At 46.4% G+C, this 16119-nt stretch overlaps 1 protein-coding gene across 1 annotated transcript in view; it reads right to left on the bottom strand.

The window, feature by feature from the left end:
- zmp:0000001236 (mastermind-like protein 2) overlaps positions 1-15737 on the bottom strand; it is a 75467-nt gene extending 59730 nt beyond the window's left edge. The window contains exons 1-7 of the mRNA XM_038962128.1: positions 15694-15737; positions 15510-15618; positions 15372-15388; positions 15188-15250; positions 14959-15021; positions 14821-14837; positions 14683-14699 (exon numbers count right to left, since the gene is read on the bottom strand). Of these exons, the coding sequence (XP_038818056.1) occupies positions 14683-14699; positions 14821-14837; positions 14959-15021; positions 15188-15250; positions 15372-15388; positions 15510-15618; positions 15694-15737 (330 nt within the window). The remainder of the gene's footprint in view (positions 1-14682; positions 14700-14820; positions 14838-14958; positions 15022-15187; positions 15251-15371; positions 15389-15509; positions 15619-15693) is intronic.
- Positions 15738-16119: the final 382 nt, after the last annotated feature.

The following is a 16119-nucleotide window of genomic DNA, read 5'->3' as shown; positions in this document are numbered from 1 at the left end:
CAGAGACTTGACCAGTCAGCATGTTAACAGAGACTTGACCAGCCAGCATGTTAGCAGAGACTTGACCAGTCAGCATGTTAGCAGAGACTTGACCAGTCAGCATGTTAACAAAGACTTGACCAGCCAGCATGTTAGCAGAGACTTGACCAGTCAGCATGTTAGCAGAGACTTGACCAGCCAGCATGTTAACAGAGACTTGACCAGCCAGCATGTTAACAGAGACTTGACCAGCCAGCATGTTAACAGAGACTTGACCAGCCAGCATGTTAGCAGAGACTTGACCAGCCAGCATGTTAGCAGAGACTTGACCAGCCAGCATGTTAACAGAGACTTGACCAGCCAGCATGTTAGCAGAGACTTGACCAGTCAGCCAGCATGTTAACAGAGACTTGACCAGTCAGCATGTTAGCAGAGACTTGACCAGTCAGCCAGCATGTTGACAGAGACTTGACCAGCCAGCATGTTAGCAGAGACTTGACCAGCCAGCATGTTAACAGAGACTTGACCAGCCAGCATGTTAGCAGAGACTTGACCAGTCAGCCAGCATGTTAACAGAGACTTGACCAGTCAGCATGTTAGCAGAGACTTGACCAGCCAGCATGTTAACAGAGACTTGACCAGCCAGCATGTTAGCAGAGACTTGACCAGCCAGCATGTTAGCAGAGACTTGACCAGCCAGCATGATAACAGAGACTTGACCAGTCAGCATGTTAGCAGAGACTTGACCAGTCAGCCAGCATGTTAACAGAGACTTGACCAGTCAGCATGTTAGCAGAGACTTGACCAGTCAGCCAGCATGTTAACAGAGACTTGACCAGTCAGCATGTTAGCAGAGACTTGACCAGTCAGCCAGCATGTTGACAGAGACTTGACCAGTCAGCCAGCATGTTAACAGAGACTTGACCAGCCAGCATGTTAGCAGAGACTTGACCAGCCAGCATGTTAACAGAGACTTGACCAGCCAGCCAGCATGTTAACAGAGACTTGACCAGCCAGCATGTTAACAGAGACTTGACCAGCCAGCATGTTAACAGAGACTTGACCAGCCAGCATGTTAGCAGAGACTTGACCAGCCAGCATGTTAGCAGAGACTTGACCAGCCAGCATGTTAACAGAGACTTGACCAGCCAGCATGTTAGCAGAGACTTGACCAGTCAGCCAGCATGTTAACAGAGACTTGACCAGTCAGCATGTTAGCAGAGACTTGACCAGTCAGCCAGCATGTTGACAGAGACTTGACCAGCCAGCATGTTAGCAGAGACTTGACCAGCCAGCATGTTAACAGAGACTTGACCAGCCAGCATGTTAGCAGAGACTTGACCAGTCAGCCAGCATGTTAACAGAGACTTGACCAGTCAGCATGTTAGCAGAGACTTGACCAGCCAGCATGTTAACAGAGACTTGACCAGCCAGCATGTTAGCAGAGACTTGACCAGCCAGCATGTTAGCAGAGACTTGACCAGCCAGCATGATAACAGAGACTTGACCAGTCAGCATGTTAGCAGAGACTTGACCAGTCAGCCAGCATGTTAACAGAGACTTGACCAGTCAGCATGTTAGCAGAGACTTGACCAGTCAGCCAGCATGTTAACAGCGACTTGACCAGTCAGCATGTTAGCAGAGACTTGACCAGTCAGCCAGCATGTTGACAGAGACTTGACCAGTCAGCCAGCATGTTAACAGAGACTTGACCAGCCAGCATGTTAACAGAGACTTGACCAGCCAGCATGTTAGCAGAGACTTGACCAGTCAGCCAGCATGTTAACAGAGACTTGACCAGTCAGCATGTTAGCAGAGACTTGACCAGCCAGCATGTTAACAGAGACTTGACCAGCCAGCATGTTAGCAGAGACTTGACCAGCCAGCATGTTAGCAGAGACTTGACCAGCCAGCATGATAACAGAGACTTGACCAGTCAGCATGTTAGCAGAGACTTGACCAGTCAGCCAGCATGTTAACAGAGACTTGACCAGTCAGCATGTTAGCAGAGACTTGACCAGTCAGCCAGCATGTTAACAGCGACTTGACCAGTCAGCATGTTAGCAGAGACTTGACCAGTCAGCCAGCATGTTGACAGAGACTTGACCAGTCAGCCAGCATGTTAACAGAGACTTGACCAGCCAGCATGTTAGCAGAGACTTGACCAGCCAGCATGTTAACAGAGACTTGACCAGCCAGCCAGCATGTTAACAGAGACTTGACCAGTCAGCATGTTAACAGAGACTTGACCAGCCAGCATGTTAACAGAGACTTGACCAGCCAGCATGTTAGCAGAGACTTGACCAGCCAGCCAGCATGTTAACAGAGACTTGACCAGCCAGCATGTTAACAGAGACTTGACCAGCCAGCATGTTAACAGAGACTTGACCAGCCAGCCAGCATGTTAACAGAGACTTGACCAGCCAGCATGTTAACAGAGACTTGACCAGCCAGCCAGCATGTTAACAGAGACTTAGAAATATAGGAAGAGGAGCTACACTACAGTAGGGTGATATGAGCTACACTACAGTAGGGTAATAGGAGCTACACTACAGTAGGGTGATAGGAGCTACACTACAGTAGGGTGATAGGAGCTACACTACAGTAGGGCGATAGGAACTACACTACAGTAGGGTGATAGGAGCTACACTACAGTAGGGTGATAGGAGCTACACTACAGTAGGGTGATAGGAGCTACACTACAGTAGGGTGATAGGAGCTACACTACAGTAGGGTGATAGGAGCTACACTACAGTAGGGTGATAGGAGCTACACTACAGTAGGGTGATAGGAGCTACACTACAGTAGGTTAATAGGAGCTACACTACAGTAGGGTGATAGGAGCTACACTACAGTAGGGTGATAGGAGCTACACTACAGTAGGGTGATAGGAGCTACACTACAGTAGGGTGATAGGAGCTACACTACAGTAGGGTGATAGGAGCTACACTACAGTAGGGTGATAGGAGCTACACTACAGTAGGGTGATAGGAGCTACACTACAGTAGGGTGATAGGAGCTACACTACAGTACGGTAATAGGAGCTACACTACAGTAGGGTGATAGGAGCTACACTACAGTAGGGTGATAGGAGCTACACTACAGTAGGTTAATAGGAGCTACACTACAGTAGGGTGATAGGAGCTACACTACAGTAGGGTGATAGGAGCTACACTACAGTAGGGTGATAGGAGCTACACTACAGTAGGGTGATAGGAGCTACACTACAGTAGGGTGATAGGAACTACACTACAGTAGGGTGATAGGAGCTACACTACAGTAGGGTGATAGGAGCTACACTACAGTAGGGTGATAGGAGCTACACTACAGTAGGGTGATAGGAGCTACACTACAGTAGGGTGATAGGAGCTACACTACAGTAGGGTGATAGGAGCTACACTACAGTAGGGTGATAGGAGCTACACTACAGTAGGGTGATAGGAGCTACACTACAGTAGGGTGATAGGAGCTACACTACAGTAGGGTGATAGGAGCTACACTACAGTAGGGTGATAGGAGCTACACTACAGTAGGGTGATAGGAGCTACACTACAGTAGGGTGATAGGAGCTACACTACAGTAGGGTGATAGGAGCTACACTACAGTAGGGTGATAGGAGCTACACTACAGTAGGTTAATAGGAGCTACACTACAGTAGGTTAATAGGAGCTACACTACAGTAGGGTGATAGGAGCTACACTACAGTAGGGTGATAGGAGCTACACTACAGTAGGGTGATAGGAGCTACACTACAGTAGGGTGATAGGAGCTACACTACAGTAGGGTGATAGGAGCTACACTACAGTAGGGTGATAGGAGCTACACTACAGTAGGGTGATAGGAGCTACACTACAGTAGGGTGATAGGAGCTACACTACAGTAGGGTAATAGGAGCTACACTACAGTAGGGTGATAGGAGCTACACTACAGTAGGGTAATAGGAGCTACACTACAGTAGGGTGATAGGAACTACACTACAGTAGGGTGATAGGAGCTACACTACAGTAGGGTGATAGGAGCTACACTACAGTAGGGTAATAGGAGCTACACTACAGTAGGGTAATAGGAGCTACACTACAGTAGGGTAATAGGAACTACACTACAGTAGGGTGATAGGAGCTACACTACAGTAGGGTGATAGGAGCTACACTACAGTAGGGTGATAGGAGCTACACTACAGTAGGGTGATAGGAGCTACACTACAGTAGGGTGATAGGAGCTACACTACAGTAGGGTGATAGGAGCTACACTACAGTAGGGTGATAGGAGCTACACTACAGTAGGGTGATAGGAGCTACACTACAGTAGGGTAATAGGAGCTACACTACAGTAGGGTGATAGGAGCTACACTACAGTAGGGTAATAGGAGCTACACTACAGTAGGGTGATAGGAACTACACTACAGTAGGGTGATAGGAGCTACACTACAGTAGGGTGATAGGAGCTACACTACAGTAGGGTAATAGGAGCTACACTACAGTAGGGTAATAGGAGCTACACTACAGTAGGGTAATAGGAACTACACTACAGTAGGGTGATAGGAGCTACACTACAGTAGGGTGATAGGAGCTACACTACAGTAGGGTAATAGGAGCTACACTACAGTAGGGTGATAGGAACTACACTACAGTAGGGTGATAGGAGCTACACTACAGTAGGGTGATAGGAACTACACTACAGTAGGGTGATAGGAGCTACACTACAGTAGGGTGATAGGAGCTACACTACAGTAGGGTGATAGGAGCTACACTACAGTAGGGTGATAGGAGCTACACTACAGTAGGGTGATAGGAGCTACACTACAGTAGGGTGATAGGAACTACACTACAGTAGGGTGATAGGAGCTACACTACAGTAGGGTAATAGGAACTACACTACAGTAGGGTGATAGGAGCTACACTACAGTAGGGTGATAGGAGCTACACTACAGTAGGGTAATAGGAGCTACACTACAGTAGGGTGATAGGAGCTACACTACAGTAGGGTGATAGGAGCTACACTACAGTAGGGTGATAGGAGCTACACTACAGTAGGGTGATAGGAGCTACACTACAGTAGGGTGATAGGAGCTACACTACAGTTAGAAAATAGGAAAAAAACTGTGATGAAACGTGTCGCCTGAAGAATAACAGTGTGTATCGGTGCAGCCAGCAGATATATTTAGGAACCTGACAGAACCGAGCGTCGACAGAGAAGAATATCTTTAAGCCTTTAATCTTATCTTTCTCGTTTACATAAATTCTACTTCCCTCTCCATTGTGTTGTGTTGCAGGGTAAAGATAGCCAGAATGATCCTTTGTATTAGAGATTCTAATTATCATGCCGGCATTCTCTGAGACCTATCTGCTTCTTCTCTTTGTCCCCCTGATGGCTTTGCCTATGATTCACTACGAGACGTTTCGGATGCCTCCAAAATGGCAGCCTATTCCTTATACTAACACTATATAGGAGGGAGTAAGGTGCCATTTGGGACATACTCAAGCTACTAACTTTATCCTGGACAGAAAAGTGAGTTCAGTACATTACGAATATGTTTGCTGGTAATTAATTATAGATCTCAAGCTACAGAAGAATTTGGGAAAAACTCCCCAGCTTTATTTAATTCTGTCAGTTACTAGTTGCTGAGAATTGCTTTCCAGTCTTAGAGCCTTAGTCCACAGACACTACAGTGATTCAGGGGCCATTATCTACACATAGAGATGAGCCGTTATTTGAAGAGTGTTATTTAAAGTTAAAAGACAAAAGCAAATCACATTACAGGAGCAAAAAGCCTGTAATATCCTGGAGCTATAGTACACTACAAGCCTTCTTCTGACTGTTATACAACAGATGCTGGGAGCTGACGCTGTCGTAGTCCATGTGGGGTCAAAGGACATCAGGAGGGTTAGCTCGGGAACTTCTGAAAATTGATTTTAAAGACTCCAGCACTGAAAGATTCCAAAAAGCAGCCAATCATTTCAGGTCTGGTACGATCGTTGGAAAGATTCAGTGTGAAAGATTCAGCAGGCTACTGGCATTACACACTTGGCTAAAATATTACTGTAGCTCTGTTGGAATCACTTTTATAGATAACTTTGACACCTTCTGTTAACAGAAGATGCTCTACAGGAATGACGGAGTCCATCCAAATCATCTTGGCTCCTGGACTGTCCTCGCATTTCAAGGCTGCGAAGAGACAATGATTTATCAATGAACCGACCAGTTTAGTTACTCCCTTCCATTGTGTTGCTGAGTTGTCATCAAATGTGCATTATCCCAGGGGCGTTGGCAGACACAATGTAAGTAGCTTAATTCTACTTCTGATAAGCTTCCCAGTAAAGCATTAAAAACAATCAAGCATCACAGAAAAGTGCAAAAAAAATTGTCCATATGAACATTTGTAGCCTAAGAAACATGGTTAATAAAGTCAATAGTAACAGACTTTCAAATACTGACTAATTCTTAAACTCACATGATACAGTAGCAGAAATACATGGTTATAATATCTACTGAAAAGACAGAAATGCCAATGGGGGTGGTGTTGCGGTCTATATTCAGAACCACATTCCTGTAAAGCTTAGAGAGGAACTCATGTTAAATACTGTTGAAGTGACCGTACATACATACCCCAACCAGAAGCCATGGATTACAGGCAGCATCCGCACTGAGCTAAAGGCTAGAGCTGCCGCTTTCAAGGAGCGGGACTCAAAACCGGAAGCTTATAAGAAATCCCGCTATGCCCTCCGACCAACCATCAAACAGGTAAAGTGTCAATACAGGACTAAGATCGAATCGTACTACACCGGCTCTGACGCTCGTCGGATGTGGCAGGGCTTGCAAACCATTACAGACTACAAAGGGAAGCACAGCCGAGAGCTGCCCAGTGACACGAGCCCACCAGATGAGCTAAACTACTTCTATGCTCGCTTCGAAGGAAATAACATGGAAACATGCATGAGAGTACCAGCTGTTCCGGAAGACTGTGTGATCACGCTCTCTGCAGCAGACGTGAGTGAGACCTTTAAACAGGTCAACATTCACAAGGCCGCAGGGCCAGACGGATTACCAGGACGTGTACTCTGAGCATGCGCTGACCAACTGGCAAGTGTCTTCACTGACATTTTCAACCTCACCCTGTCGGAGTCTGTAATACCAACATGTTTTAAGCAGACCACCATAGTCCCTGTGCCCATGAACACTAAGGTAACCTGCCTAAATGACTACCGACTCGTAGCACTCACGTCTGTTGCCATGAAGTGCTTTGAAAGGCTGGTCATGGCTCACATCTACACCATCATCCCAGAAACCCTAAACCCTAGACCCACTTGCATACTGCCCCAACAGATCCACAGATGATGCAATCTCTATTGCACTCCACACTGCCCTTTCCCACCTGGACAAAAGGAACACCTATGTGAGAATGCTTATTCATTGACTACAGCTCAGAGTTCAACACCACAGTGCCCTCAAAGCTCATCAATAGGCTAAGGACCCTGGGACTAAACACCTCCCTCTGCAACTGAATCCTGGACATCCTGACGGGCCGCCCCCAGGTGGTAAGGGTAGGTAACAACACATCCGCCACACTTATTCTCAACACAGGGGCCCCTCAGGGGTGCGTACTCAGCCCCCTCCTGTTCTCCCTGTTCACTCATGACTGCACGGCCATGCATGACTCCAACACTATCATTAAGTTTGCCGATGACACAACAGTGGTAGGCCTGATCACGGACAACAACGAGACAGCCTATAGGGAGGAGGTCAGAGACCTGGCCGTGTGGTGCCAGGGCAACAACCTCTCCCTCAACGTGATCAAGACAAAGAAGATGATTGTGGACTACAGGGGAAAAAAGGACCGAGCACGCTCCCATTCTCATGGACGGGGCTGCAGTGGAGCAGGTTGAGAGCTTCAAGTTCCTTGGTGTCCACATCAACAACATACTAACATGGTCCAAGCACACCAAGACAGTCGTGAAGAGGGCACGACAAAACCTATTCAGGAGACTGAAAAGATTTGGCATGGGTCCTCAGATCCTCAAAAGGTTCTACAGCTGCACCATCGAGAGCATCCTGACTGGTTGCATTACTGCCTGGTATGGCAACTGCTCGGCCTCCGACCGCAAGGCACTACAGAGGGTAGTGCGAACGACCCAGTACATCACTGGGGTTAAGCTCCCTGTCATCCAGGACCTCTATACCAGGCGGTGTCAGAGGAAGGCCCGTAAGAATTGTCAAAGACTCCAGCCACCCTAGTCATAGACTGTTCTCTCTGCCACCACACGACAAGTCTAGGTCCAAAAGGCTTCTAAACAGCTTCTTTCCCCAAGCCATAAGACTCCTGAACATCTAATCAAATGGCTTCCCAGACTACTGCCCCCACCATCTCTATTACACCGCTGCCACTCTCTGTTTATGATCTATGCATAGTCACTTTAATGTACCTACATGTACATATTACCTCAATTACCTCAACTAACCGGTACCCCCGCACATTGACTGTACCGGTACCCCCTGTATATAGTCTCCACATTGACTCTGTACCGGTACCCCCTGTATATAGCCTCCACATTGACTCTGTACCGGTACCCCCTGTATATAGCCTCCACATTGACTCTGTACCGTAATACCCTGTATATAGTCTCCACATTGACTCTGTACCGTAATACCCTGTATATAGTCTCCACATTGACTCTGTACCGTAATACCCTGTATATAGTCTCCACATTGACTGGAGAGGAGAGGAGAGGACAGGAGAGGAGAGGAGAGGAGAGGAGAGGAGAGGAGAGGAGAGGAGAGGAGAGGAGAGGAGAGGAGAGGAGAGGAGAGGAGAGGAGAGGAGAGGAGAGGAGAGGAGAGGAGAGGAGAGGAGAGGAGAGGAGGGGAGATGGGTTAGTATCAGTGTGGTGTAGAAAGACTTCACTGCGAGAACAAATGGGATTCGTTTCTTTCCACTCTCTGCCTGGCACACATTACATGGCATTAGTCACATTCAGAGCCTGAAGGCTGGGAGTGACTCCTGTTCTTCGCAGGCTGGTTGAGTGCCAATCAGCAATAAATTCCCTACATAGTGCACTACTTCTGACCAGAGCCCTATGGGCCCTTGTCAAAAGTAGTGCACTATATAGAAAATAAGGGGCCATTTAGGATGTACTCCGTGTTTCTACCCTGCTACTTCGTCTGCTCTGTTCTTTTCTGATCTGCTGTTGCCATGCTTAGATGTGTTGTCAAATACCAGTTTGTACATCTCCACATTTGAATCTAGTCACTGATATATCTGTGACTCACCATGGGTCGTCTTCTGTGTATGTCCCTACTCACTAACCATGGGTCGTCTTCTGTGTATGTCCCTATTCACAAAAAATGGGTCGTCTTCTGTGTATGTCCCTATTCACTAACCATGGGTCGTCTTCTGTGTATGTCCCTACTCACTAACCATGGGTCGTCTTCTGTGTATGTCCCTATTCACAAACCATGGTTCGTCTTCTGTGTATGTCCCTATTCACTAACCATGGGTCGTCTTCTGTGTATGTCCCTATTCACTCACCATGGGTCGTCTTCTGTGTATGTCTCTATTCACTAACCATGGTTCGTCTTCTGTGTATGTCCCTATTCACTAACCATGGGTCGTCTTCTGTGTATGTCCCTACTCACTAACCATGGGTCGTCTTCTGTGTATGTCTCTATTCACTAACCATGGGTCGTCTTCTGTGTATGTCTCTATTCACTCACCATGGGTCGTCTTCTGTGTATGTCCCTATTCACTACACTTTGGACCAGAACCAGGAAATAGGGTGCCCTTCCAGACAGTTTTTGTTAACAGGGTAACAGGCAGGCCAGAGAGTGGCTGTTTGATCAGGTTGAATGAGACAGTTTTTCTTAACAGGGTAACAAGGGGGGAGGACAGAGGAGAGGACAGAGGAGAGGACAGTAAAGGAGTAGAGAGGAGTTAATATCAGTGTGGTGTAGATACATTTCACTGAGGAGGAGTAGAGAAGAGAGGCGTGGAGAGGAGAGTGGAGAGGACAGAGGAGAGGAGAGGAGAGGAGGGAGAGAGAGAGAGGAGTGGAGAGGCGGGAGAGGAGTGGAGAGGACAGAGGAGAGGAGTGTAGAGGAGAGGAGGGAGAGGAGTGGAGGGGAGGGAGAGGAGTGGAGAGGAGGGAGAGGAGTGGAGAGGAGAGGAGGGAGAGGAGAGGAGAGGAGGAGAGGACAGAGGAGAGGAGTGGAGAGGAGTGGAGAGGAGAGGAAAGAGGAGAGGAGAGTGGAGAGCACATAGGAGAGGAGTGGAGAGGAAAGAGGAGAGTGGAGAGGACATAGGAGAGGAGTGGAGAGGACATAGGAGAGGAGTGGAGAGGAGTGGAGGGGAGAGGACATAGGAGAGGAGAGGAGTGGAGTGGAGAGGAGGAGAGAGGAGTGGAGAGGAGAGGAGGGAGAGGAGTGGAGAGGAGGGGAGAGGAGAGGAGAGGAGTGGAGAGGAGAGGAGAGGACATGAGATGGGTTAGCATCAGTGTGGTGTAGAAAGACTTCACTGCGAGAACAAATGGGATTTGTTTCTTTCCACTCTCTGCCTGGCACACATTACATGGCATTAGTCACATTCAGAGCCTGAAGGCTGGGAGTGACTCCTGTTCTTCGTAGGCTGGTTGAGTGCCAAACAGCAATAAATTCCCTACATAGTGCACTACTTCTGACCAGAGCCCTATGGGCCCTTGTCAAAAGTAGTGCACTATATAGAAAATAAGGGGCCATTTAGGATGTACTCCGTGTTTCTACCCTGCTACTTCGTCTGCTCTGTTCTTTTCTGATCTGCTGTTGCCATGCTTAGATGTGTTGTCAAATACCAGTTTGTACATCTCCACATTTGAATCTAGTCACTGATATATCTGTGACTCACCATGGGTCGTCTTCTGTGTATGTCCCTACTCACTAACCATGGGTCGTCTTCTGTGTATGTCCCTATTCACAAAAAATGGGTCGTCTTCTGTGTATGTCCCTATTCACTAACCATGGGTCGTCTTCTGTGTATGTCCCTATTCACTAACCATGGGTCGTCTTCTGTGTATGTCCCTATTCACTCACCATGGGTCGTCTTCTGTGTATGTCCCTATTCACTCACCATGGGTCGTCTTCTGTGTATGTCCCTATTCACTCACCATGGGTCGTCTTCTGTGTATGTCCGTATTCACTAACCATGGGTCGTCTTCTGTGTATGTCCGTATTCACTAACCATGGGTCGTCTTCTGTGTATGTCCGTATTCACTAACCATGGGTCGTCTTCTGTGTATGTCCCTATTCACTAACCATGGGTCGTCTTCTGTGTATGTCTCTATTCACTCACCATGGGTCGTCTTCTGTGTATGTCCCTATTCACTCACCATGGGTCGTCTTCTGTGTATGTCCCTATTCACTACACTTTGGACCAGAACCAGGAAATAGGGTGCCCTTCCAGACAGTTTTTGTTAACAGGGTAACAGGCAGGCCAGAGAGTGGCTGTTTGATCAGGTTGAGTGGAATGCTGCGTTGTGTGATGATGATCATGATGAGAGGTAGTGTGGGGAGGTGTCATAAAAAGGATATGGAGGGTGTTAGAAAATAGAGGGGAGGGTTTATTCCTATGCAATGTAGGTGATTCAGTGAACCATACTCGCTTGTTTACATCCACTTATGTTGGAGTCATTAAAACTCGTTTTTCAACCACTCCACAAATTTCTTGTTAACAAACTATAGTTTTGGCAAGTCGGTTAGGACATCTACTTTGTGCATGACACAAGTCATTTTTCCAACAATTGTTTACAGACAGATTATTTCACTTATAATTCACTGTATCACAATTCCAGTGGGTCAGAAGTTTACATACACTAAGTTGACTGTGTCTTTAAACAGCTTGGAAAATCCCAGAAAAGTATGTATTTTACCTTCAAACTCAGTGCCTCTTTGCTTGACATCATGGGAAAATCAAAAGAAATCAGCCAAGACCTCAGAAAAAAATTGTAGACCTCCACAAGTCTGGTTCATCCTTGGGTGCAATTTCCAAACGCCTGAAGGTAACACGTTCATCTGTACAAACAATGGTACGCAAGTATAAACACCATGGGACCACGCAGCCATCACACCGCTCAGGAAGGAGACGCATTCTGTCTCCTAGAGACGAACGTACTTTGGTGCGAAAAGTACAAATCAATCCCAGAACAACAGCAAAGGACCTTGTGAAGATGCTGGAGGAAACCTGTACAAAAGTATCTATATCCACAGTAAAGCGAGTCCTATATCGACAAAACCTGAAAGGCCGCTCAGCAAGGAAGAAGCCACTGCTACAAAATCGCCATAAAAAATCCAGACTACAGTTTGCAACTGCACATGGGGACAAAGATCGTACTTTTTGGAGAAATGTCCTCTGGTCTGATGAAACTAAAATATAACTGTTTAGCCATAATGGTCATCGTTATGTTTGGAGGAAAAAGGGGGAGGCTTGCAAGCCGAAGAACACCATCCCAACCGTGAAGCACGGGGGTGGCAGCATCATGTTGTGGGGGTGCTTTGCTGCAGGAGGGACGGTTGCACTTCACAAAAAAGACGACAGCATGAGGTAGGAAAATTATGTGGATATATTGAAGCAACATCTCAAGACATCAGTCAGGAAGTTAAAGCTTGGTCGCAAATGGGTCTTCCAAATGGACAGCGATCCCAAGCATACTTCCAAAGTTGTGGAAAAATGGCTTAAGGACAACAAAGTCACGTTTTGGAGTGGTCATCACAAAGCCCTGACCTCAAACCCCAAGAAAATGTGTGAGCAGAACTGAAAAAGTGTGTGCGAGCAAGGAGGCCTACAAACCTGACTCAGTTAAACCAGCTCTGTCATGAGGAATGGGCCAAAATTCACCCAACTTATTGTGGGAAGCTTGTGGAAGGCAACTCGAAACGTTTGACCCAAGTGAAACAATTTAAAGGCAATGCTACCGAATACTAATTGAGTGTATGGAAACCTCTGACCCACTGGGAATGTAATAAAATAAATAAAAGCTGAAATATATCATTCTTTCTACTATTATTCTGACATTTCACATTCTTAAAATAAAGTGGTGATCCTAACTGACCTAAAACAGGGAATTTTTACTTGGATTAAATGTCAGGAATTGTGAAAAACTGAGTTTAATTCTATTTGGCTAAGGTGTATGTAAACTTCCGACTTCAACTGTACATCTCCTGTCCTGAGTATATACAGTAAATCCTCGACAATGTTTAACAATATGACCTAAAAAAATATATTATGATTATTACTATGATGATCAAATCCTACTTCACAAAGAAGAATAAAAAATAAAAAAATGTCTTTCCGATCATTTGTGAGGGATCATGTCTCGTTTTAATACATGAACAATTCACTACTTTCACTGAGGTTTGAATGAACTGTCAGTGCCACAGACTGCAAGAAATGGTGGACAGCGGAGTTTATGCCTCTTAACAAAACGGAGTGCCCGGAATTTCATCACTACCAGAATGATCATCATTCTGACCTTTAATATTTCAAATTGTGTAAATATTACAAGTGCAATAGACTGTAAATTCTAAAACAAGACAACAGTTGCCTGCCCAGCTAACGGCCCATCCAAACTATCTAAAAACGACTTTCACACATACAGTTTAATAATAGACGCGTCAAATTAAATTAACAGTGTGATGGGTGACAATATTACAACTGTCAAATAGAGAAGGAAGAGACTGTTTACCAGCTTGGTGAGCATTGATAAAGAAAGAAACAGTTTACCAAACAGCGCTTTTTACAATATCCCTCCAGACGTCCATGTAGGCCAGACGTTTTGATTGCTCTACCCTGTCGGAAAGAGTCGATTCTCAGGTTTTGATTGCTCTACCCTGTCGGAAAGAGTCGATTCTCAGGTTTTGATTGCTCTACCCTGTCGGAAAGAGTCGATTCTCAGGTTTTGATTGCTCTACCCTGTCGGAAAGAGTCGATTCTCAGGTTTTGTAATGAACCTTTAGTCTTGGAAAAAGGATCTAAATATTGCGCGAATGGGCTCATGTTGTAAATACAAGTATTTCCTAGAATAACTGCAGTTCCATGTGTTGCCATAACTCCTTCCTCATGTGAGTACTCGTGACAATCAGCTATAGCTATTTGGGAAAAACAACCTTTCTCTTTTATTCTGTTATATTGCATCATATTCTTACTGTCAAATATATATATATATATATATATATATATATATATATATATATATATATATATATATATATATACTGTATGTGCTGACTGTGGTAGTGCAGGGGAATACGTGTGTGATGTCTACTAAATTAACAGGTTGACTTCATGGAGCAGCCATATAACATCGGCTACTAAACACAGATAGGCCTAAAATACAACTCAAAACTCTTCTGTTCTTTTGAAATAAATAGCTTTAGTAAACATCTTTCTATGCACTTCCTTAAAATATAAATGGATTTCTTTGTGAATGTTTATATTATATTGATTTATTAGACTGGTGACTATTGTTACTCGTGGAGGCCCGGCTATTCCAATGTTAAATATGCATACGGTCATTTTGACCGTCATGACGCTTTGAGGTAGAAATCATCAGAGTATATTTGTCTTTTATGATATTTATCTCAAAGTTCTGCTAAAGAGTAAAATACAGATATATAGGAAAAGTCAGAGACTGATGAGTTCAAGGTTTATATTGAAGTAAGTGTTATTGTGAGAGGATGGGTTACCGTGGGAACATGTGGGTCTGAGAGGTCAGGGGATGGGTGAGGTTACCGTGGGAACATGTGGGTCTGAGAGGTCAGGGGATGGGTGAGGTTACCATGGGAACATGTGGGTCTGAGAGGTCAGGGGATCGGTGAGGTTACCACGGGAACATGTGGGTCTGAGAGGTCAGGGGATCGGTGAGGTTACCACGGGAACATGTGGGTCTCAGAGGTCAGGGGATGGGTGAGGTTACCATGGGAACATGTGGGTCTGAGAGGTCAGGGGAGGGGTGAGGTTACCGTGGGAACATGTGGGTCTGAGAGGTCAGGGGATGGGTGAGGTTACCACGGGAACATGTGGGTCTGAGAGGTCAGGGGATGGGTGAGGTTACCGTGGGAACATGTGGTTCTGAGAGAACAGAGATGGGTGAGGTTACCGTGGGAACATGTGGTTCTGAGAGGTCAGGGGATGGGTGAGGTTACCATGGGAACATGTGGGTCTGAGAGGTCAGGGGATGGGTGAGGTTACCGTGGGAACATGTGGGTCTGAGAGGTCAGGGGATGGGTGAGGTTACCGTGGGAACATGCGGGTCTGAGAGGTCAGGGGATGGGTGAGGTTACCACGGGAACATGTGGGTCTGAGAGGTCAGGGGATGGGTGAGGTTACCACGGGAACATGTGGGTCTGAGAGGTCAGGGGATGGGTGAGGTTACCGTGGGAACATGTGGTTCTGAGAGGTCAGAGGATGGGTGAGGTTACCATGGGAACATGTGGTTCTGAGAGGTCAGGGGATGGGTGAGGTTACCATGGGAACATGTGGGTCTGAGAGGTCAGGGGATGGGTGAGGTTACCACGGGAACATTTGGTTCTGAGAGGTCAGGGGATGGGTGAGATTTCCGTGGGAACATGTGGGTCTGAGAGGTCAGGGGATGGGTGAGGTTACCATGGGAACATGTGGGACTGAGAGATTAGGGGATGGGTGAGGTTACCACGGGAACATGTGGTTCTGAGAGGTCAGGGGATGGGTGAGGTTACCATGGGAACATGTGGGTCTCAGAGGTCAGGGGATGGGTTACCATGGGAACCCATCTGATCCTATCTATTCCAGACCCATCTGATCTATCTATTCCAGATCCATCTGATCCGATCTATGTCAGTGTAAAGTTGAGGCCCTCTGACCTACCAGGTCCAATCTGTCTCGTGTAAAGTTGGGGCCCTCTGACAACCAGGTCCTATCTGTCTCGTGTAAAGTTGAGGCCCTCTGACAACCAGGTCCTATCTGTCTAGTGTAAAGGTGAGGCCCTCTGACCAACCATGTTCTCTCTGTCTAGCGTAAAGTTGAGGCCCTCTGACCTACCAGGTCCAATCTGTCTAGTGTAAAGTTGAGGCCCTCTGACCTACCAGGTCCTATCTGTCTAGTGTAAAGATGAGGCACTCTGACCTACCAGGTCCTATCTGTCT

This window comes from Salvelinus namaycush, chromosome 23, assembly GCF_016432855.1.
Source record: "Salvelinus namaycush isolate Seneca chromosome 23, SaNama_1.0, whole genome shotgun sequence".
NCBI classification, from domain to species: Eukaryota; Metazoa; Chordata; class Actinopteri; order Salmoniformes; family Salmonidae; genus Salvelinus; species Salvelinus namaycush.
Note: the sequence above shows the minus strand (reverse complement) of the source record. Positions and strands in the feature narration are given on the sequence as shown.